The sequence below is a fragment of the Perognathus longimembris genome, chromosome 26 (assembly GCF_023159225.1).
Source record: "Perognathus longimembris pacificus isolate PPM17 chromosome 26, ASM2315922v1, whole genome shotgun sequence".
In the NCBI taxonomy this organism is placed as follows: domain Eukaryota; kingdom Metazoa; phylum Chordata; class Mammalia; order Rodentia; family Heteromyidae; genus Perognathus; species Perognathus longimembris.
The window spans coordinates 5,637,917-5,661,656 of NC_063186.1; the positions used below are offsets into that span (position 1 = coordinate 5,637,917).

General features: G+C 52.9%; 2 protein-coding genes across 5 annotated transcripts in view; one reads left to right on the plus strand and one right to left on the minus strand.

Moving 5' to 3' along the window:
- The window catches only part of Setd2 (SET domain containing 2, histone lysine methyltransferase), a 55,361-nt gene extending 35,370 nt beyond the window's left edge, over positions 1-19,991 (plus strand). The window contains exons 13-21 of one of the 4 annotated variants that reach the window (XM_048334405.1): positions 8,258-8,306; positions 9,543-9,726; positions 10,264-10,933; positions 11,665-11,799; positions 14,584-14,723; positions 15,205-15,316; positions 17,338-17,418; positions 19,520-19,621; positions 19,749-19,991. In XM_048334405.1, coding sequence (XP_048190362.1) covers positions 8,258-8,306; positions 9,543-9,726; positions 10,264-10,933; positions 11,665-11,799; positions 14,584-14,723; positions 15,205-15,316; positions 17,338-17,418; positions 19,520-19,621; positions 19,749-19,910 — 1,635 coding nt within the window. In that variant the 3' untranslated portion in view covers positions 19,911-19,991. Of the gene's footprint in view, positions 1-8,257; positions 8,307-9,542; positions 9,727-10,263; positions 10,934-11,664; positions 11,800-14,583; positions 14,724-15,204; positions 15,317-17,337; positions 17,419-19,519; positions 19,622-19,748 lie in introns of those variants that run through there. The other 3 variants (XR_007209207.1, XR_007209209.1, XR_007209208.1) reach the window with 3 other exon arrangements.
- Positions 19,992-20,556: 565 nt separating this feature from the next.
- On the minus strand, positions 20,557-22,956 carry LOC125342293 (death domain-containing membrane protein NRADD-like). Its single transcript, XM_048334418.1, has 4 exons — positions 22,805-22,956; positions 21,543-21,728; positions 21,326-21,447; positions 20,557-21,238 (listed from the first exon to the last, which is right to left on the minus strand). The coding sequence occupies exons 2-4, from the start codon at positions 21,704-21,706 to the stop codon at positions 20,919-20,921; spliced, it is 606 nt and encodes a 201-aa protein (XP_048190375.1). The 5' UTR covers positions 21,707-21,728; positions 22,805-22,956; the 3' UTR covers positions 20,557-20,918.
- Positions 22,957-23,740: the final 784 nt, after the last annotated feature.

Below are 23,740 nucleotides of genomic sequence, written 5' to 3' on the forward strand. Positions count from 1 at the left end.
TGGGGAGTTCCGTTTGTTTCCACCTAATCACTGTTCTTATTCTTTTATTTCACCTTTATCTAAAGATTAATCTTTACTTTTCAGCAACACTAGGGTTAGAGCTTTTGCTTGCTTGCGAGGCAAGGACTCTACCACTTGAGCTATGCCCTTAGTCGTTGTTCCTTCAGTTTAATTTCAAGTATCTTGTTGAGCCTCAGATTGCCATTCTCCTCCCTCCACCTCCCAGATAACTGAGATGACAGGCCAATGCCACCTTGCCCGGCCAAAATGAAAATGTTCATTTTTCCAGAGAGTCCTCATTTTTTGGCCTAGCCGATGTCCAGAACTGTGATCCTCTTGTTGAATAATTCCTGCTGTCATTGAGCAGGGTTGGAGAAGAATAGGGTGGGGAGAACAAGTTGAAACTGAGCAGCAGTGACCTCAGGCCTTCATTCTGGTAGCATTTAGGAGTGGCTGTTGAGGAGCCAGGCCACCACCAGGAATGTGGCCAGTGAGCCCTATGCCTAGAGCTCTTTGTTGTTGTTGTTGTTTAAAACTAGGCCATTGCTTTTGCAAATGCTGGGCTTTGAACTCAAGAATTCACACTTGTTCAGCTTGCTTCCTTGGCTGGTCCATTCCCACTTGAGCCACGCCTCCAGGCCAGCTCTTTTGCTTATTATTTTGGAGACTGAGTCTTGCTGCTTTTCTGGCTGGGCTGGCTTGAGGTCTTGTGAGGTGACTGTCATCCGCAGTGTGCTTATGTGTGTGTCACTGTGGCCAGTTGGTCACAGCCTGGCCATTGCAGCTATTGTCAATTGTCTCCGTCAGACCAACGATGGGCAAAAATAGTCTGCTCTCTTAATTTTAATCTGCATTTTTCGCCTTTCTGTTGTGTTTTGTTTGAATGGCTTCCTCTTCCTTGCCCCTTTTTCTTAGCGACTGAAAACTGATCTTGGTGTTTTTCGTTGCTTGGGATCCCAGCCATCTAAAGTAAAGAGATAAAAATGTTTCCTTAAGGGTTTAAAATAATACATGGACTGAAAGTAGTTCAGTGGTAGAACTTGTGGCTAGCAGACACAAGGATCCTGGGGTCGGTCCGTCCCAGCACCTGCATGGGTGGACTTCTTCCTTTCTTTTATGAAGCCTTTAGATACGTATATTATCTTCTAAGTGTCTTTTTGCATCTCTTGACTAGCAGAGATCTCTCTCTAGCCAGGTGCAGACTTACTAAGTCATAGACTTCTTATTTCCTGTTTGGCTGTCTTGGAGTCTTCAACCAGAAGTATTTCATATTTCTTTAATTCTAGAAACCTTTCATTGTTTCTTCCTCTTCCTCCTCCTCTCTCTCTTTCCCTCTCTTTTTCTCTTTGCTGGGCCTTGGCTCTGTCCTTGAGCTTTTCTGTACTCAAGGCTAGTGTTCTACCACTTGAGCTACAGTGCCACTTCTGGCTTTTTCTGAGTAGTTTATTGGAGATAAGAGTCTTATGGACTTTCCTGCCCATGCTGGTTTCAAACCCCGATCCTCAGATCTCAGCCTCCTGAGTAGCTAGGATTACAGGCTAGAGCACCCAGCTCCTCCCCCCGCCCCCTTTTTTTAAGGCAGGGTCTCCATGTGTAGTTTAGGCTGATCTTTAATTATCGTCTACCTTTGGCATGACAAGATTACAGGCATGTCATGCTCTACTATGCCTGGCTTCTTCATTGTATTTTTTTCTTTTGGAGGATTATTTTTATCTGAACTTGGCACTTGATGTTCTAATCACATCTCCTACTTTGTTTTCATATTCTCTTTATCTTCCTCGTTTCTGTTTGTGTGTTCTTTCATGTGTGGCAGTGGGACTTGGCTCACTCTTTTCTCCCCTTTCTCAATATTGCTGTTTTTTTTTTTCGTTTTTTTTTGCCAGTCCTGGTGTTTGAACTTAGGGCCTGAGCACTGTCCCTGGCTTCTTTTTGCTCAAGGCTAGCACTCTGCCACCTGAGCCACAGCGCCACTTGTGGGCATTTTCTATATATGTGGTGCTGAGGAATCAAACCCAGGGCTTCATGTATATGAGGCAAGCACTCTTGCCACTAGGCCATATTCCCAGCTCAATATTGCTGTTCTTTAGGAAAATATTTGGGGGAAAACATTTCTATCTTAGTTTTGTAAAATATGCCTGTTATTCCAGAGCAAACAATCCAAATTATTCTTTTTTTTTTCTTTTTTTTGCCAGTCCTGGGGCTTGGACTCAGGGCCTGAGCACTGTGCTAGCACTCTGGCACTTGAGCCACAGCGCCACTTCTGGCCGTTTTCTGTATATGTGGTGCTGGGGAATCGAACCCAGGGCCTCATGTATACGAGGCAAGCTCTCTTGCCACTAGGCCATATCCCCAGCCCTGGGGGACAGTCTTAAGTCAATGTTTTCTTTCTTTTCAAAAAAAAAAAAAAGATTTCTGTGGCTAAACAGTAGAGCACCTGCTATCAGGTACGAAACTACGTATCTCCTCACAAAAAATACTTTTCCTTTTCATCATTGAACCCAGGGCCTTGTACTGTGCTAGACAAGCATTTGGCCACTGAACTACATTTCTAGCCCCCAGAAGGTTTATGAACTATTTCATATTTTCACTTTAATCCTGTTTCTCTAAGTTTACGAGTTTGTTGGTGATGTCTTAGTAAAATGTCCATTGTTTTGCCAACAAGCTTCAAACAAGTAACCCTTCTCTGTCGGCCTTGCCCTTACTAGGTGATCACTCTCCCTTGAGCCACGCCCCTCGCCTTGTTGGTTTTAGTGTTTTTATTTTGTTTTTTGTTGCCAGTCCTGGGGCTTGGACTCAGGGCCTGAGCATTGTCCTTGGCTTCTTTTTGCTCAAGGCTAGAACTCTGCCACTTGAGTCACAGCACCCTTTCTGGCCATTTTCTATATATGTGGTGCTGGGGAATCGAACCCAGGGCTTCAAGTATAGGAGTCAAGCACTCTTGCCACTAGGCCATATTCCCTGCCCCTGGTTTCAGTGTTTTTCAGACAGGGTCTCACATTTCTGCTCAGTACTAGCCTCAGATTGTATTATTGTATTCCTCCTACCTTTCCTCCTGTGTAGCTTAGGAACAAACAAATGCCACTGTAATCTGCTTGTTGTTTTGAAGTAGGGCCTTGCTAGCATTTTTTGGCCCCAGGCTGGCTTTTGGTCTTCCTATCTCTCTATGATCAACTGTCTGGGATGGGGCTGGCAGACTGGTTCAAGTGCTAGAGTGACCAACTATATACCAGCAAGAAACCCAAGTACAAATCTCAAGTAGCTGGGATTACAGGCATGTACCATCATGCCTCGCCAAATGAGTACTTTTTGAGACTCCTAGCAGAAGACATTCCAGATTAGATCAAATATGCAATCACTTAGTAATAGGTGATCAATGATAATATCAAGTGTTTAAGGAAGACAAATGATCTTTTTTTTTTTTTTTTCCAGTCCTGGGGCTTGAACTCAGGGCCTGGGCACTGTCCCTAGCTTTTGCTTAAGGCTAGCACTCTACCACTTGAGCCACAGTGCCACTTCAGGCTGGCTTTTTCTATTTACATGTGGTGCTGAGGAATCGAACCCAGAGCTTCATGCATGACAGGCAAGCAGTCTACCACTAAAGCCACATTCCCAGCCCATATTATCCTTCAAGATTGCCTCTAGGCTGTGGATTCCTTGCTTTAGCCTGCTTCGTGAATTTCACGTCTATATTTTCAGCTTTCTGTTGGCACTCACCTGCACTTCAGGTTCCAGCTCAGAAATCTCTTTCAGACAGATTCTTCATTTATATATATATATATATGTATGTATGTGTGTATATATATATGTATGTGTGTGTATGTATGTATATACACATGTATATATGTATATATATACATACTATTTTTTATATATATATATAAACTATCCTGAGATAATGTATATGCTTTCTCTATGTTGCTTGTGAAAGAGTAGTAGTGTTGGTTAAGAATGTTTTGGCGTGTAAGACTTAGGGCTCAGAGTACCCGTGTAGCAAGTGCAAGGTCTTGAGTCCAGAAAAAGTATGCTTTGGGGCCGGGCTGGGATGTGGCTCAGTGGTAGCGTGCTTGCTTTAGTGTGTGCCAAAACCTTGGGTTCTGGCCCTGACACCAAAAAAAAACCATGTTTGACAGACAGAATCTAGGCACTTGTATCTCAAACCACGTGTGTGTGCTTGAGTGATAGTCACTGTGTTTGGCCACTTTGTCTCCTTAGCTTGTTTAGTATGTACTCTGTATATGTTCATAATCCTATCTTATAGCATGATACCAGTATTGAGAATGACTCTATGTAGTTGCTATCCCTGTGAACCCAACTTCTCAGGTGGCAGCAATGGGAGGACTTGGTTTGAGGCCAACCTGAGCAAAAATGTGCAAGACCCCATCTCAGTAAGCCAGGGATTGCAGGAAGTGCCTCTGAGTTCAGCTGCTCAAGAGGCTTAGGTAGAAGGATTGTAGAGGCCAGCCTGGACAAACACAGGAACCCCTGTCTGAAAGGAAAACATGGACTAGAGGACTGGCTCAAGTGGTCGAATACCTGCCTACCAAGTGATGCCCTAAGTTTAAACTCCAGTGCTACTAGAAAGAGTGTAGACCTAGCACGAGCAGTCTGCCACTCTTAGTAGTCTGTGAACTGATAACAGGTATTATTTATCTCAGTTGTCCAAAACATAGGCAAGATTTAATACGTGCTTTTAACCAGTAGGTGATACTGAAATCTAAGTAGATGATGCAAGCTAAATTTCCACAAGTAGCAATCGTAGAACTCACGCTCTTTTCTTTGGGGCTTGAACTCAGGGCTTTGCGTAGTAGCTCTGAGCTCTTTTGTTCAAGGCAAGTTCCCTACCACTTTGAACCACAGCTCTACTTCTGATTAATTGGAGGTAAGAGGCTCACAGACTTTCCTGCCTAGACTGGCTTTGAACTGTGATCCTCAGATCTCAGCCTACTGAGTACCTAGGATGACAGGCCTGAGCCAGCAGCACCCGGCTCATAAACTGACAACCAGCTTCTCACATTTATACACTAACAATCTTTGGAGAGAGGGTTTGTCTCTATAGTCCAAACTGGTGATGCACCTGCTTTAGCATGCTAAATGCTTGGATTACAGGCATGTGCTACCATACCTGGTACTTCAACATTTTATTCATTCATTCATTCATTCATTCATTTATTTGCCATTGGACTCAGGACCTGAGCACTGTCCCTGGCTTCTCTTTGCTCAAGGCTAGCACTCTGCCACTTGAGCCACAGCGCCACTTCTGGCCATTTTCTGTATATGTGGTGCTGGGGAATTGAACCCAGGGCCTCAAGCACTCTTGCCACTAGGCCGCATCCCCAGCCCCTACTTCAACATTTTAATAGAGGTTGTTGAATATGTTGATGTTTCGTGAGCTTTATCTGTGATTCATTGTTCATCAAACATTCCAAAGACTGATTTTGAGCCTTTGACTAAGAGAAAAGAACGGCCAACATCAGACTGTTCTAAGTACTGAAAAAGTTTTTGTTTTTTTTAATGCAGACGCACATTTATTACTCTTGACACCAAAAGATTTCCTTGTAGGTGAGACTCTAGTGTTCTGTTCTAGAATGAAAGAGATGGTATGGAATGAAGATGTTGATGGTGTAATAGAAAAGCATGGAGTATTTGTAATACTTCCGTGTTTACGTAGCCTTGGGCGGCTCATTTCTAGAAATTAAAAGTAGAATTCAACCCCCTCCCCCAGACCCCTCCATTGAGTATTGACTGTGTGTCACACACTGTTTCGGTGCTAGACATATGGCAAAGAAGAAGGCAGTCTCGGCTTGTAACAACTATAGCCTCAATGTATGAGCAGGTGTGGTAGTTGGGGTGGAATATGGCGTGGTGCTGTGGTGTGAAATATGATAGAGGGTGAGAAGTGAAGAATAGGAGATGGCGTGGAGGAGTAAGATCCTTTTAGACCCCTGGGTGTCTGTATAGGGATTAGAGCTCGGTCATGGTATTCTGTCTCACCCAGATCCAGTCAGGAAGTGTAAGAACTTTGACGAAAAGCCATTATTTCAGTGGCTCTCAAGGCATCAGTATTAGCTGAGCTTTTGACAGAAGAAAACTGTCTCGGGCTGGGAAGGTGGCTCTCTGGTAAAGTGCTGGCCTAGCACACATGAAGCCCTGAGTTCGATTCCTCAGCACCACATACACAGGAAAGGTCAGAAGTGGTGCTGTGGCTCAAGTGGTTGAGTGCTTGCCTTGGGCACAGAGAGGCTCAGGGACAGTGCTCAGGCCCTGAGTTCAAGTCCTAGGACCAGCAAAAAAAAAAAAAAAGAAGAAGAATGCCTGGCTCATAGGTTCAGTTAGTCTGGAGTGGTATTTCTATAAACGCTTCCTGGAGTGGTCTAGTTGTTCAGGCGGGTAGAGCATCCGTGTTAAGGAAAGTCCCAGCATGTGGGAAGAAGGGGCTGGCGGACCTAAGGGAATGCAGAAAAAGACATCTGTGTAAGCATCTCACAATGGTATTCCATCCCAAAGTTAGGTTGCTATCCATGTCTGTGTCACGTGGTAATGAAGATGAAGGTACAATAATGTTACTATCATAAGATAATGAGCAACTTTAAAGTAAATTTGCCAGTTTATAAAATGTATATACTAGTTCTTGGCAAGAGAGTTGCCCTGAAATTCAAACAAGGTGTAATATACTTGAAGTGTTTTAGAACGACACATGGCACATAGAATAAGTGTACAAACAAAACTATAATACTCATCTATTATGTAACATATTAACATGCATACATATTGGAGATTTTTAAAATCTGTATCTAAGCCAGGCATTGGTGGGTCACGCCTGTAATCCTAGCTACTCGGGAGGCTAAGATCTAATAAGGACCATGGTTCGAAGCCAGCCCAGTCAGGCAAATCCACGACTCTTTATTTCCAGTTACCTACCAAAAACCAGAAATGGCACCATGGCTCAAAGTGGGAGAGCACTAGCCTTGAGCACAAAGCCCAGGCCCTGAGTTTAAGCCCTTAGTACCAGTACCAAAACAAACACACAAGAAACTGCATCCAGATAGGTTTGTCATTTTCAATGACAACTGAATGTATTCTTGACCCTTTCTCAGCTGCAAAGCTTGTGGGCTATTTCCCATTTTTCAGAAATATTGCTGGAACCAACAATAATGTAGAAACAACAGTTTGGGTTTTTAAGGAGCACATTTGAAAATTGGCATTATGGGATCACTGGGGTGCGATTCCTGACACACAGGTATTGTCAATGGAGAAGACCGTATTATGTGCCACTGAGAGTTCGTAAGATTTTGGTGTCGTATTAGATGCCATCTCAGGAGCAACATAATCTAATAGTGCTTTTTTTTATTTTTAAGTGAACATTTTGAAGGTAGATAACATATTTGTCCATAATAAAGGAAACTGGCTTTTGCATTTATAGAAAAAAACAGAATGAGTGTGCCAAACACGGGCGCAGCTCGCAGTCGTGGGTGTGTGCTTAGGGCTTTCCATTTACTAGGTGCAACAGCCCTTTTTTAAAAAATGCATCGTTATTATAAAGGTTTACCGTCCTCCATTCCTCTGCCTCCTCTTACCTTCCAAAGACAGATGCACAAACACATAGAACAAAAAGGAAAGAAAACCAAACCAGGACAACAGAAGACAAAACTCTTGTTTTCATGTCCTGGGTTCATTTTGGTAAATACGTGATGAGATGCTCATAGACAATCCTGGTTTTCTCCTTTGGTCATTTGTCAGATAGTCTTGTTTTTCGTCCAGGCTGTCCTCACTCTTCCACTCTCCCCAGTTTCTTCCTGAGTAGCTTGGATTATAGGTGTGAGCCACTGAATTTTTTTTTTAAATGTAACTGGGTTATTAGCACTTGTTCCTTAAATGGAAATAGTAAGGTGAGCTATGAGAAAATTAGCCTTCTGACTAACTTCAGTAAGGGAACTCTAGATGACTTTGCTTTTTATGCAGGAATGCATGTACAGAAGGCATACAGAATCTTTTTTTTTTTTTTTTTTTTTGTCCCTCATGGGGCTTGAACTCAGGGCCTGGGCTCTGTGCCCAAGGCTAGCACTCTACCACTGGAGCTACAGTGCCACTTCTGGCTTTTTCTGTTTATGTGATATTGATTGATTAAATGCTAACTTGTTCCCGACATCCTCTCCCCCTCCCCCTTCCCTTTTTGTTGTTTCCCTATGAACACCAATCACGTTCCAAACTCATCATTCCATCTCAACTATTAACCTCTTTTTTTGGTTCTTTTTTGCAGGAGGTGTATCGAATTCCAAAGAAAAGTCAAACTGAAAAGGAGAGCACAGGTAGGCACTCAGAGATATTTTTTTTGTTATATGCAAAGGCAGCTGATAAGCGCTTCAATCCAGGGACCATACTAATGTGTACAGCACAGCGGTATTATTCCAGCTAGTTTGAACTGAAATGTTCAATAAGAGCAGCAGTATTAAATGATGAGTTTGACTTAAGAAAGTGAGAAGCAGTAAGTGATGAGTAAAAACTAATGCTCAGATCAGTGTTGGGAAAGCATAGCAATGAGATTTGGTAAAGGGGGCTGGGAATATGGCCTCGTGGTAGAGCGCTTGCCTCGTATACATGGAATTTGGTAAGTGAAGACAGTCATTTTATGTTAAAGATACTGTAAATAAAGAAGGCTAGTATAGGGGCTGGGAATGTGGCTTAGTGGTAGAGTGCTTGCCTAGCATGAAAGGCCTGGGTTCAGTTCCTCAGTATTACAGTAACAGAAGAGATGAGAAGTAGTATTTTGGTTCAAGTGGCAGAGTGCTAGCCTTGAGCAAAAAGAAGCCAGGACAGTGCTCAGGCCCTGAGTCCAAGCCCCAGGACTGGCAAAAAAGAAAAATAATAAGAACAGGAAGCAATATCTTCTTGAAAGAAGTACCTCGTGGGCTTTTTTTTTGTTTGGTTTTTCTCGGTGCTGATGCTGGGAGCTTGACCTCAGGGCCTGGGTGCTATCACTGAGCTATTTCTGTCAAGTCTGGCACACTACCAAGTGGAGCCCCAGCTCCACCTCTGGCTTTCTGGTGGTTAATTGGAGATAACAGTCTCATGGACTATTTTGGTTTTGAGCTGTGTTCCACAAATCTCAGCCTCCTAGCATTACAGATATAAACCACTGGTGCCCAGCTTCCTCTTTGGCTTTGACAACTTCCGAAGTGAACACCTGTGTTTGAAATAAGAGGGCAGAGTCCGTAGGTCTATTTTATTTTGCCAGTGCAAGGTTTTGAACTCAGGATCTGAGCACTGTTCCCAAGCCTCTCTGTGCTCAAGGCTAGCGCTCTACCACTTGAGCCGCAGCGCCACTTCTGGTTTTTTCTGTGTATGTGGTGCTGAGGAATGGAACCCAGGGCTTCATGCCTTTTAGGCAAGCACTCTGCCACTAAGCCACCTTCCCAGCCTCATAGGTCTATTTCTTGAATGCAGTTTTGTTATACAGCTGCTATACTACTGACTACACACTATTCTAATGGAGGGAGGGAAAAAACCTTCCAAATAAACTTTTCCAAATCCCCTTTTTCTCTTAGTAACTGAACGAGGAAGGGATGTTGTTGCCTTCAGAGATCAAACAGCTGCCCCAAAGACTCCCAACCGGTCAAGAGAGAGAGACCCAGACAAACAAACTCAAAATAAAGAGAAAAGGAAACGAAGGGGCTCCCTTTCACCGCCTGCCTCCGCCTACGAGAGAGTCACCAAAAGGCCAGATGACAGGTAAGTGAGGAGCTGTTGTTTTCCGGGCTGGGAGAAGGTTACCCAGGTTGTGTGTATGGGGCCTCTCAGCCTGCCTCCGGCTTGCAGCGCCAGTGAGTGGCCCTTGATCTTTTTGCATTTCAAGTTCCTCTTCCAAATTACTAATTCTCTGCAGAGCTAATTGCTTAACCATAGCCCAGACCTTAGAGACACTCAATTCGATGAATACTGGGTTATTTCTTGCCTTATACCACTTGGAGCCATAGCTCACCTTCCAGTTCTCTGGTGGTTCCTTAGAGATAGGAGTGTCATGGACTTTTCCTGCCCAGGCTGGCTTCTCCCGTCTCCTGAGTGGCTGGGATTACAGGCCTGAGCCACCAGCGCCCGCCTTCCCTGTGCGTTTTAGCCAGTGCCTAATAGTCTAATGAGACCCGGTATGTTTGGTGGTGGGCGGTTCGTCGACATGGTGCTGGTGTCTCAGTCGCTTCACACGCACCGGTGCTTTGCTATGTCCGTGAACGGGTAACCTTGGGTCGTTAGCTGTTGTTTTCTTTCTAGGTATGACACACCAACGTCTAAAAAGAAAGTTCGAATTAAAGACCGCAATAAGCTGTCCACGGAGGAGCGCCGCAAGTTGTTTGAGCAGGAGGTGGCCCAGCGGGAGGCCCAGAAGCAGCAGCAGCAGATGCAGACCTTGGGGATGGCCTCCCCGCTGCCCTACGACTCCCTGGGCTACAGCGCCTCCCACCACCCCTTCGCTGGCTACCCGCCCGGCTACCCCATGCAGGCCTACGTGGACCCCAGCAACCCCAACGCGGGGAAGGTGCTCCTGCCCACGCCCAGCCTGGACCCCGTGTGCTCCCCGGCTCCCTACGACCACGCCCAGCCCCTGGTGGGACACTCGGCAGAACCTCTCGCCGCCCCTCCGCCGGTGCCCGTGGGGCCCCATGTGGCAGCCCCCGTGGAAGTTTCCAGTTCACAGTACGTGGCCCCGACGGAGGGTGTGGTACACCAGGACTCCAATGTGGCGGTCATGCCAGTACCAGCCCCAGGCCCGGTCCAGGGACAGAATTACAGTGTCTGGGATTCAAACCAACAGTCTGTCAGTGTCCAGCAGCAGTACTCGCCTGCGCAGTCTCAAGCGACCATATATTACCAAGGTCAGACGTGTCCAACTGTCTACGGTGTGACGTCACCCTACTCACAGACAACTCCACCGATTGTGCAGGTAACTCACTCCGCCACCTCTCTCTCCAGCCTGAAGTGTGCTCAGGCGCTGTCCATCATGTCTGGTGCACAAGAAGTACTGCCGTGGGTGTGCAGACTGAGGGGCGAGGGTGCTAGAGAAGACAGCTAGGACCTTACACACACAGAGCAATTAGATGTTCAGGTACAGACAATATGTGTGTGCATACACACACACACACACACACACACCTAACAGCCTAGCAGCTTCAGATAGTCATTGTTGTTGTGTCACAGTTTCCGTGGCTTAGAAGCTGCTTAGGTTGGCTGGCAGGTTGGCTCCGGGTCTTCCGTGAAATGACAGTCAGGCAATTAGCCAGAGCTGATTGAAGGCTTCAGTCACCTGTCAGAGCTCATCAGACAAATGGTTTATAAAAGCATAGTGCCGGTCATTGGGGAATTGGAGGCTCCAAAGCAGGAGTGCCTTTTTTTTGTTTTTTCTTTTTGTCAGTCTTGGGTCTTGCACTCTAGGCTGGCTTTGAACTACTCCTACACTCAGATCGCTGCCTCCACAGTAGTTAGAATTATAGACACGAGCCATCAGCATGTGTGTTTGTTCCAAACAATTACTATGCATATTTGTATCCAAATATAGACATACATTTAGAAAAGATTGATGGTATATCTTCCAGTAAGCGTACATTAAATTGGAAGGCAGTTACTGCCTTATTTGATTTAGGCACGTATACATTATGAATGTCTTCATTTTTGTAGAGTTACGCCCAGACAAGTCTTCAGTATATCCAGGGACAACAGATTTTCACAGCACACCCACAAGGAGTGGTAGTTCAGCCATCCACAGCCGTGACTACAATAGTGGCCCCGGGGCAGCCTCAGCCCTTACAGCCAGTAAGTAATGCTTCCGTTGTTTCGAGCGCTGTCTTTGGCTGTCTGTGTGTCCTCTGTTTTCACTCCCTGTTTTGGCTGTCTTCCTTTGTGTAGTCACTGGGCTCGGAGTACTAGCCAATGCGCAAAAGCATCAGGAATTGAGTTTGACTCTGTCTCAGACCTTTAAAAAAAAAAAAAATCTACTCACCAACTATGCCTGAGTACCTTGAAAGCATGCATGCACTCGCCCATTCTGTCAAAAAGGTTCTCTAGGGGCTGGGAGTGTGGCTTAGCGGTAGAGCGCTTGCCTAGCATGCATGAAGCCCTGGGTTCGATTCCCCAGCACCACATACACAGAAAAAGCCAGAAGTGGCGCTGTGGCTCAAGTGGCAGAGTGCTAACCTTGAGCACAAAGAAGCCAGGGACAGTGCTCAGGCCCTGAGTTTCAGCCCCAGGAGTGGCCAAAAAAAAATTCTGTGGTGTTTGTATTTATGTTGATGAATAGATGCTTTGCTCCTGGATCTTTTATGCTGATTAACCATATATTGATTTTTTTTTTCCTTTCTTTTCTTCTTTTGTTGGTCATGGGGCTTGAACTCAGGTCCTGGGTACTGTCCCTGAGTTCTTTTTGCTCAAGGCTAGTGCTCCCACACTTTGAACCACAGTTCCATTTCTGGTTTTCTGATATTGATATATTATATGGATGTTTTGAAGTAATTTTTCTAGACTGAAAGACCAGGCATGGTGAAACATTTGTAATTCCAACACAGAGTAGGCTGAGGCCGGAGGTTAGCCATGTACCATATAGTAAGATCTTGTCTCAAGAACTGTATTTGATTATTAATGCTTATTGAGTAATAATTTACCTAGTACTAAAATAAAATGAATTGCTGTATTTGGTTTGGTGGACAAGGCTAGGGGTATAAAATTAGGTTATTAACATTTTGCTTTTATGCTATATAATATACTATCGAGAGAAGTTTTTGGTGTTCTGCAATGTTCTACAGAAGGATTTAGTAAAATCTTGATGAAGTGTTGCGGTTTGGGAATAAAATGGGAAATAAGCTGGCATAGGAAGCAGTGGAAAACTCTAAACAAGAAGCTCCGCAGATTTGTGATTTAGAACACTCAGTTCTGGAGAAGGCCCTTGTAATCTGGATGTAGCTTTAAATAGATTGGAAAATGAGTGCAGGTGGAGTAAAAATGTTCTCCGTGGAGCCACCGGAGAGGACGTAAGGCATAAGTGGCTGCAAGAGGTGGCGGAGCTTGCTATGAGCTGAGCCCTCCTGAGCATTTTAATATGAAGAGGAAATGTTTCCATTCCTTTTTGGCTTGTTTTTTTGTTTTTGTCCTGGGGCTTAAACTGCCTGGGCGCCGTCCCTGAGGGTGTTTGTTTGTTTGTTTGTTTGTTTTGCTCAAGGCTAGCACTGTTTCACTTTGAGCCAAAGCGCCACTTCCAGTTTTGTGGCGGTTCATTGCAGATCAGAGTCTCTCAGACCTTCCTGCCTGGTTGGTAGAACTTAGCTTTCTACTTAGCGAGAATTTCAGGTGTGAGCCACCAGCGTCCAGCTTCTACTCCTGTTCTTATAGGTTGCCATTCCCACTAAGAGAAATGATGGTCTTAATAAGTACTAAATAATGTGGATTTTTTTTTAAAGAGCTTTAGAAGGTGAGGGAAGAAAGGGTCATTTTATTAACGAGATAGAGGACTATGGAGATGGAGGAAATGAGACTTAACTAAAACCCCAGCTAGACTAAATAAGGTAGAAATAGGCAGGTCTATATAAAGCAAGAACACTCACAGACCCTTGTCTAAAGTGAGCACATTGCACCTGAGTCTTTCGTTCCTCCCAATTGTGTAAGTTCGAGTGAGGCTGAAACTTAGCCGTCATTAATTGGCTTCCGTAGAAGGAACAATGAAGGGCTTGTGTCTTTATAGTGATTAATTCATGTGCCGGGCGGCTTATGAATACCACAGACTGGGTGTCTTAAACAACAGAAATGGGTTTTCTCACAGTTCTGGAAACTGGAAGTGTCTGCAGGGTTGCTTCCTCCAGAGGCTTCTGTGTGGCTTTTCGACAGCTCCCTTCTTGTGTTTCTTTCCGTTCCCTTCTTCTGCAAGCATCCTCTGATGTCACTTTTCTTCCTTTTTCTCTCTCTTTGGTCTAAGGCCCAGACTCAAACTTGGTACTGCTGCTTTGGTTCCTTGGCTAGTGCCCCTCTACCAACTGAGCCATGCCCCAGCCCCTGTTGTCACTTTTCTTATGGACATCGAGTCCTGTTGGGTGAAGTCCCTAACCTTGTGACCTCATTGAACTCTTCTTTACTTCTCTGAAGGCCCTGCCTTCCAAACTAGCGACAGTGAGGTTAGGGCTTCAGTGTACAAAGGAAGATGGAGAACTAGGTAAAGTCTACCAGCTAGTTGGTAAAGACTATTGACTGTTTTTAATATTGGAATATACTGCTTTCGATAGCAATGGATATTTTTCAATAGATGTCAACTAGGAGCCACAATCTTTCCTCCCCCTCCCCCTCCCCCCATCGTTGGGCTTGAACTCAGGGCTTGGGCTCTGTCCCCGAGCCTCTCTGTGCTCAAGGCTAGCGCTCTACCACTTGAGCCACAGCGCCACTTTCCGCCACTGTCAATTTTTACATGTTCTGTCCTGTTAGCTATTTCTCAGATTATGTCTTACCTTTTTAAAAAGAACTAGATGTGCATTTCTTTTGCTCCCACTGCAGTGTTTTGTGTTCTGCTGAGCACTGATTTGAACATACGGGTTTTCTTTGTGTGTCTGTGTGCTTTAGCCTGAAATGGTTGTGACAAATAATCTGCTGGATCTGCCACCTCCCTCTCCTCCCAAACCGAAAACGATTGTGTTACCTCCCCACTGGAAGACGGCGCGCGATCCGGAAGGGAAGATTTATTACTACCACGTAATCACAAGGTACGAAGGCCCATGCGGGCCTCCCCCACAGAGGCCTGCACCCCCAACGGCTCCCCACGTCTTCGCCAAGGCCTATGTCTCCTTTGTCGTCCAGGACATTGCAGCAGCAAGAGGCAGACAAGATGTTTGGGGTTTGTTTTCGTGCTGGTCCTGGGGGCACTGTCCCTGGGCTCTTAGCACGAGCCACAGGTCTACTTTGGTTTTCGGGGGATTCACTGGCAATCAGAATCCCACAGATTTTCCTACCCGGCCTGGCTCTGAGCCGGGATCTTGAGATCTCAGCCTCCTGAGTAGCTAGGATGACAGGCGGGAGCCGCCAGCTTTGCCACCCCTCCATTGCTCACGGGAAAGCGGTGCTCTGGAGCCCGGCGTCGGTGGGGAGCTGCTGAGGTGCGCCTCGGTCGTGCTGTGCTTTCCCACCTCGATGGCGAGGGCCCCCTTTCCCCGCCGTGACCGCCTGCCCTCCGCTCCCTTCTTCTAGGCAGACTCAGTGGGATCCTCCCTCGTGGGAAAGCCCCGGAGATGACGGCAGCCTTGAACATGAAGCCGAGATGGACCTGGGCACCCCAACCTATGACGAGAACCCCATGAAGGTGAGTGGCGAGAACCTGTGGGACCAGCAGCCACCAATGGTCCTGGAATTTTTTTTTCCTTCTTGTAAAAAATGTGTCTGTCGACGTAAATGAAGGTTAGAGTTGAGAGAAAGACAGGACTTTTTTTCCGATATAATCTTATTGTTGTTATTAAGATGTTATACAGAGGGCTTACCGTTTCATAATCAGGTATTGAGTGCACTTCTTCCTGGCTCATGTCACCCCCTCCTTGGTTTCCCCCACTTTTCTCCTAAAATGTTTTTAGATATTCAAGGACACAGATGCACACTCGCCAGTGGCCCCTTCCATGGATGGGTTTAGGATAGGGGTTTTTGCGTTGACTTCGTTAAGGGCCACTGATTTCAGTAGAGAAGGCACGAAGCGTGGCCCTCACACAGATGCGTGCTTTGTTTGCACACGCGTCTTTGCTCTTATAACTGGACGGTTACCACGGTGGACCGCGTACCCTGATGAAGCCCTGCCGTTTAGGAATGTGCTGGGCCAGGGGTGGGGTTAGACCGGGGTGTTCCACACCCCAGAGGCAGCCCGAGCTCCCAGGGTTCCCGCCGGGAGGCCCGAGTCAGGGTGCGCACCCGGCATCACCCCGGCTCCTCAAGAGGCTGAGAGCTGGGGGTGGCAGTTCAAAGCCAGCCCGGGCAGGAAAAGCCCATGAGACTCGGACCTCCAGTGAGCCACCGGGAAAGCAGAGGTGGCGCTGTGGTGTAGAGTGGCCGGGTGCCAGCCCCGAGCAGAGAGGCTCAGGGACAGTACCCAGACCCCGAGTTTCCGAGTTCAAGGCCCAGACGGGCACAAAAAAAGAAGGGGAGGAAGATCTTGGGGCGGGGGGGGTGGTGGTGGTGGATGGAGAGGCCGCCCTGTGGGGTCGCAGTGGGCCTGGTCAGTGCTCTGGGCACCAGGCGAGGGGGCGTGGCATCGGGTGGGAGTGGGGGCGGGGCATCCCAGGAAGTCCCGCCCCACACCGGCATCGCTGCCACCGTGTGGCATCTCTAAGTGGTCCGCTGGCCGCAGGGGGGCGGGGCGTCCGAGGGCCAGGGTGTATACATATCTGCTCCCTGTGGAGGTTGGAGGGGAGGGAGGCGGGGCCTGTGGGAGGCCTGGGACCTGAGGGGAGGTGAGGCCTGCAGGGAGGAGGTTGGGAGGTTGAGGCTGTTGGAGGTTAAGGAGTGGAGGTTCGGTCAGGGCTGGCCCGGGTTCTGGGTAATTAGCTCAGGACGAGGTAGCCGCAGGCCAGCATTTGGAGGTGGAGGGCTGTTCTGGTTCTGGGTTTGAGGTTGTAACTAAAGCCCCTCTGTAAATACAACCCCTCCCCACCTTCAGCTGGGCCTCTGGTTCTTCTCCATCTCAGGTTACAACGCTAGGATCAGTGCCTGGCAGTTCCCGTTGCTTTCAAGGATCTTCATCTCTTTATTAATATCCACCTCCACTTTGGGCTTTATGTGTAATGATTCTGATGGCTCAGCTTCTCCTGCTACGGTGGTTCATTGGCGCTAAGAGACCCACGGACTTTCCTGCCTGGGCTGCCTGTGATCTCAGTGTCAAGTAGCTAGGATGACAGGCGGGAGCCACCGGCGCCCGGCCATCGCCTCCCAACTTGGGACAAAGTCTCCTCTGTGTCTTAGATCTGCCGACGTGCTGAGTGGTGCTGACGGCTCCCCCTTCCCCTTGGCCTTCATTGGGGAGCGAGGAGTCGCCCGTGCATGCTGGCTGACTGTCCTCTATAGTCCAGGCAGCCCGGGTTTGGGAGGAGAGGGGATTGAGGACCAGGGGTCTTGAGGACAGAGCAGGCGTTGAGCCAGGCCCGGTGACTGGAAGCTGGCCTTTGAGGAGGCTCTTGTGGGATTTGAGGCGCGGCAGCTGCGTGGACTGCAGGCCACGCTCTTTTGAGTCGGGGCTTCCAGGTGGATCGAAAAAGCCCCGGAACTCAACCAGAGGAAGGGGAGGCTTGTGGGACGGCAGGGCCCGGCTCATACACTGGCTTTTCATGTTCTCCCCTTGTGTAGACATCGAAAAAGCCCAAGACGGCAGAAGCCGACACGTCCAGCGAGCTGGCGAAGAAAAGCAAAGAAGTATTCCGGAAAGAGGTAAGGCTCGCCCCAGTGGCTGGGCTCCTCCTTCCACGTCATGCCCGCGCGCGCGCACCCCCTCTTCCTGAGGGAAGACGGCGGGGCACCAGCTCTGGCTGGGCGGCCTCTCACCGAAGGACTCAAGAAGGCCCAGCCATTTCTGCCAGCGTGAGCAGAGCCCCGCACACCGCGGCCCGCGTTGTTCCCCCGCGGGCGGGCCTGATGTGGGATTCCAGGCCAAGAAAGGCTGGGCTCACTGGGGAGGCGGCCTTGTCTTTTGGATACTCTCTTGATTCTGTGATTGGGCTGTGAAGTTATGAATTATCAGGTATATATTTTCTTTTATTTTTTTGGTCGGTCCTGAGGTTTGAACTCAGGGCCCACGCTCTGTCCCTGAGCTTCTCTTTGCTCAAGGCTAGCGCTCTACCACTTGAGCTACAGCGCCCCTTTTCTGTGTCTGTGGTGCTGAGGAATGGACCCCAGGGCTTCATTCCCAGCCCGTGTTTTGAGCCTTCACGCCTGTGCCCTTAGTCACGACAAGCACTGCCGTTCCACTTATGTACATGGAGAAGCTCTCAGGGTTGGTGCTGGGGGGGCGGTTACGGGGTTAAACTTTACTCACACTTGCCAGGCTGGCACTGTGCCGCTCAAGCCACACTTCCAGCCCAGCTTGTCTGCAAGTTACGTGGAGATGGCTTCCTGCAGTCCTTCCCGCCCCTGGGCAGTTTGCTTTTCTGCCTAGGCTGGCCCTAAACTGCGGTTGTCTAGGCTCAGCCTCCTGAGTAGCTGGGATCGCAGGTGTGGACGTGATACCCAGCTTGAAAAGTCAAGCTCGTGACAAAAGACTTGAGCTTGACATCTTCTTGCCCGAGTTGCAGTTCTTCTTCTCGGATGCCTTAACTGATGGCTGCCCCCTGCCCCGGCTGGAGATTTTGAAAAGCTGTGGGCAGACAGGGAAGGCGGCTCCGCGGCCGAGCGCTCCCCTCGCACACCGGAGCCCTGGGTTCCAGTCCTCCGCCTCGTACACAGAAAAGGCCGGAAGCGGAGCTGAGGCCCAAGTGGCAGAGCGCTGGCCTTGAGCAGAGAGCTCAGGGACAGCGCCCAGGCCCTGAGTCCAAGCCGCCGACGTGGAGATGAGAGAGACAGAGAGAAAGTAGGGGCTCTGCAGTGTCACCCCCCGCCCCAAGCCATCGAGACACTGAACTTGTCGCTGGCCTTGAGAGTCCATCCCCTCAGCTCCAGTCCTCAGCCGGGCTGGCAGCTCACACCTACCGCCTTCGCTATTGGGAGGCTGAGCGCCGAGAACGACCCGAAAGACTCAGCATCTCCAGTTACCCAGCAAAAAGCTAGCGGGGGGCAGTGCGCAAGCAGCGGAGCGAGAGCCACGAGCAGACGAGCCAGCGGAGAGCGTGGGCCGGGCGTTCCAGTGCCCGCCGACACACACACACACACACGCGCACACGCACACACAGAACAACAGCAGTTGCCTTCTTGGAACATGGCAGGGGCCCAGGGCGTGTCGTGTGGAGGCGCTGGGACAGGAACGGGGCTGCGGGGGGCGAAGGGCACGGGGCGCCAGGAGGCCGGGTTGGGGGGACACTGCTGCCAGGATTTGAAGCAGGCGGGTGTGTCATGACGCCCATGAGGGCGTTAGAGGAGTGGGTCGGAAGAGGGGGGCCGGGGGTATGGATGGCGCCCACAAGGCTGGTCACCCACAGACCTGGCCCAGCCGGTCCGCAGCGGCTCGGCCCCTTCCTGGGGTCCCACGTTGCTCGGGGGGCGCTGTTGGCCCTTTGACCCCTGTGACCTTACAAAATTCGTGGAGAGAGCCACTGCGCAGGACACGGGCCGGAGCCACGGGGCCGGAGCCACAGGGCCGGAGCCACGGGGCCGGGCGGGGCGGCGGCTCCTCTGCTTGGGGCACTTAGAACCGGGAGCGGGGGAGCTGGAGGAGTTGGCCGCTCGCCCGTCTCCCCGGAGCTGTCCAGGGGCCCCGGCCCCCAGGCGGTGCAGCCGTGAGCTCCCCTCCCGGGGCCGAGCCGGGGCCTGTCCTGCAGTCTGGCTGCGCCCGCACCCCGGCGCTGGTGAGCAGCGGGGCCCCCCTTTGCTCTGCCTGCAGATGTCGCAGTTCATCGTGCAGTGCCTGAACCCCTACCGCAAGCCCGACTGCAAGGTGGGCCGCATCATCACCACCGAGGACTTCAAGCACCTGGCCCGCAAGGTACCCGCTGCTGCTCCTGGGGGGGGGGGGGCGGTGAGCGCGAGGGGGGCCCGGGGAGGGGGGCACGAAGCCGGGGCTCGCCGCCCCCCCTGACGGCGGCCGCGCCCCCCCTCTCGTGCCCGGACAGCTGACGCACGGCGTGATGAACAAGGAGCTGAAGTACTGCAAGAACCCCGAGGACCTGGAGTGCAACGAGAACGTGAAGCACAAGACCAAGGAGTACATCAAGAAGTACATGCAGAAGTTCGGGGCCGTCTACAAACCCAAGGAGGACACGGAGCTGGAGTGAGCGCCTCGCGGTCCACGCCTGCCGGGGTCCGCGGCGCCCCCGCTGTGAGCTGCTCGGGAGCGGCCGAGGGAGCCGACCCCTTCCCTTAGGGGGCCCCCGCCCCGCCCCGGCCAGCCCCGCCCCGGGCCCCGGGCCCCGGCCTCCTCCTTGGCGGTGCTGTCAGCGCACAGGCCCGTGCGCGCCCCCCCACGCCCCCCCACCGTCTGTATTATATTTTAATGTATATGTGAATATATTGAAGATAATTTGTTCCCCCCTCCTGCCCCCCAGCGCCCCAGTTTTCGTTTGGTTTTCGTTTTGCTTTTCGCCCCATGTGCTAGGATCACAGCAACCTTTGTGAGGACGCTCGGTTCTCCCGCGAGGTTTGATTCGTTATCATGTAAATACCCGGAGCGCCTTGTGCTATGTTGATAAGATTGATTTACGGCTTCAAATCACTTTACTTTATCCAATTTTTACTGAACTTTTTATGTAAAAAATAAAATCAATTAAAGAACTTGGCCTGAAGCCTCTGGTGCGTGCGTGTGGGGGGGGACGGAGCGTGGGGGGGGGATGGAGGGGGGGTGGTTTTGAGGAGGAAGAAGCCCTTCCGCAGTCTAGAGGGGACTCAGAATCCCCCGCCCTCCGGTGTGGGGTTCAGGCCCCGCGCTCGCCCCCGGCCCAGGTCAGGAGCCCCGTGCTGACCGCAGGCTCTGGCAGTGCGGCCCAGGTGCCCCGAGAGTCACCCAGCGGGAAGAGGGGGTGCGGGCAGGCGGGGCCCCCAGAGCTTGGAGGCCCCCGGGGACCAGCGCTGCCCCAGGGGACACGGCAGCCCAGCCACTGAGCCTCCCCAGTCCCGAGGAGCCGGAGCCAGCCACGCGCATCCAAAGGCACCTTTAATAGCCCCACTCGGCAAAGGCGGGGGGCCGGGGGCTCCCCCGTGTCAGGGAGGGACGGGAGCTGCCGTGTTCCCCCACACGGCGGGCTGAAGGCGGCAGCACTGAGGGGAGGGGGAGGGGGAGCCCCGGCTCACAGCGCGGAGCGGGCCTCGGCCGGGGGGTCCAGCGCCCGCAGCACGTCCTCGCGGCCCAGGGCGGCCAGGGCGGCCCGGAGCTCCCCGAGCGTGGCGCGGGCCCCCTCCTGGCTGGCCCAGCTCCCCAGCAGGGTGGAGGCCGGCTCCCCGCTCCGGGCCGCGGCCTCCACGGCCTCCGCCCCGCAGCCCAGAAGGCCGGCCAGCGCCCGCCAGCCCTGGGGGGGCTCGCTGGGCGCCTCCAGCAGCCGCGCCACCGCCTCCTGCTGCTTCCGGGGGAGGTGGAGGTAGAGGGGGCCGTCGGGGTCCGCCTGCCGCCCTGGGATGGAGTCGGGATGGGAAACGTCAGAGCCACGGCGGGGCGGGGGGGGGGGGGGGGGGAGAACCACAGACACACGGGCCTCACCTTGGGCATGGCCACCGGGCTCCACCCCGCCGTCCTCCGCCGGCCTCGGGTCTCTGTCCAGGGCCCCCAGCTCTGCCGTCCGAACCTTGGCCAGCTGCTGTCTCTGCTTCCGTGAGCGCCAGCTGTGGGGGGCGGTGGGGGGGGGACAGGAAATGAACACGATCAACCCCCTCCCACCCCCCACGTCCGTGTCATGGCGGAGCCCAGACCCACCTACCATTTGAAGACCACGTAGGCGAGGAGACCAAGGATCACGGTGGCCAGGAGGGCGCAGTAGACGGGGATGACGCTGCCCGAGGTCCCCGGAGGCTCGGGGGGGGACGGGGAGGAGGTATTGGGGGACAGAGCCCCCCCAGCTCCTACCCACGCCTCCTTCTCCATGTCCCGCGCCGCAGGGGCTTATCTGGAGAGAAGGACGGATGGGATCAGGGGCCGGGGGCGATGCCGGCTGCTTGGGAAGCGGAGGCCTGAGCGGGGCCATGTAAAGCCGGCCGGGGAAGCCAAGTGGGTCGGGGATTTTGTTTGTTTGTTTTCCAGTCTTGGGGCTTGAACTCGGGGCCTGGGCGCTGTCCCTGAGCCTCTGGGTGTTCAAGGCTAGCGCTCTACCACTTGAGCCACAGCGCCGCTTCCCAGCTTTTTCTCAGTGGTTCATTGGAGATGAAGGCTGGCTTGGAACCGCGATCCTCAGGTCGCAGCCTCCTGAGTAGCCAGGATGGCAGGTAGGAGCCCCGGGCGCCGGGTTAAGCAAGACGCTCATTAATCACCAAGGAGCCACCAAGTGGTAGAACGCCAGCCTCATTGAGCAACATACACTACAAGGACAACACCTCGGCCCTGAGTTCAATTCCCATTACCAGTGCGCACGCACACACACGGTACTACATCAGGTTATCTGAGTGACGCTGAGGGCCGGTGGCCCCCGCCTGTCATCCTAGCTACTCAGAAGGCTGAAATCTGAGGATCAGGGGTTCAAAGCCAGCCCGGGGGGGCTCTACTAAGTCATTACAAAAATAAAACTGGCAAAAGTTGCTGCTGTCTTCTGTCTGAATCTCTGCTCTTCTCCCAACCCCATTCTGCTGGGACCTCAGAGCAGGAGGGGGGTCACCGCCCCCCAGGTGTGCCAGGTACCCAGGTAACACAGGTACCGGGATCAGCCGTAAGCAGGAGGGGGGGGCATCTGCACGGGGGCGGTCTGGGGGTGGGGGTGGGGGGGACCTTACAATGGGGATCCTGTGAGAGGAAAGCAGCAGCCTGAGCCGCGGACAGGCCTGGGCTCTGCCCGGCCCACCCGGCACCCGGAGCGGCTGCGCTGGGGCCTCTCCCGGCGCCCAGGCCGCGAGGTATGCACCGGCGAACCCGCTCGCCCACACCGCCCTGGGGCTCGACGGGCCCGCCCGGCTGGGGGTGGGGGGGACGGGGCAGCTCCCGATCCCCGGCAGGCCGGCCGGGGAGACCCCCCCCCTCCCCACCGCTCCTGACCTGTGGCGAGGGCCCCGCCGCGCTGGGGCTTTGAGCCCAAGGACGGCCGGCCCTGGGTTCTGGGTCGGCCGGGAAGAAGGAGGCCCGGCTCCCGTCCTCCTCCTCCTCCTCCTCCGGAGCTGGGCCGTGGGGATCCTCCCGCGGGGGAGGACAATGGGGAGGAGGGGCGACCTCGAGGGCGCGGCCTCGCCCCCGCCCGGCCCCGGGAGCGCGCGCCAGGGCCCCCCACCCCCCCGCCCGGCCCCGGGAGCGCGCGCCAGGGCCCCCACCCCCGGGAGCGTGCGCCGGACGCCCGCCCAGCCCCGGGAGCGCGCGCTAGGACCCCCCCCCCCCCCGCCCGGCCCCGGGAGCGCGCGCCAGGGCCCCCACCCCCGGGAGCGTGCGCCGGACGCCCGCCCAGCCCCGGGAGCGCGCGCTAGGACCCCCCCCCCCCCGCCCAGCCCCGGGAGCGCGCGCCCGACCCCCCCGCCCTCCGCCCGGCCCCGGGAGCGCGCGCCAGGACCCCCACCCCCAGCCCAGCCCCGGGAGCGCGCGCTAGGACCCCCCCCCACCCCCCGCCCGGCCCCGGGAGCGCGCGCCAGGCCCCCCACCCCCCGCCCGGCCCCGGGAGCGCGCGCCAGGCCCCCCACCCCCCGCCCGGCCCCGGGAGCGCGCGCCAGGCCCCCCACCCCCCGCCCGGCCCCGGGAGCGCGCGCCAGGCCCCCCACCCCCCGCCCGGCCCCGGGAGCGCGCGCCAGGCCCCCCACCCCCCGCCCGGCCCCGGGAGCGCGCGCCAGGCCCCCCACCCCCCGCCCGGCCCCGGGAGCGCGCGCCAGGCCCCCCACCCCCAGCCCAGCCCCGGGAGCGCGCGCCAGGGTCCCCACCCCGCCCGGCCCCGGGAGCGCGCGCCGGACCCCCGCCACCCTAGCCTGGGAGGGGATGGGGTTGGGGTGGCGC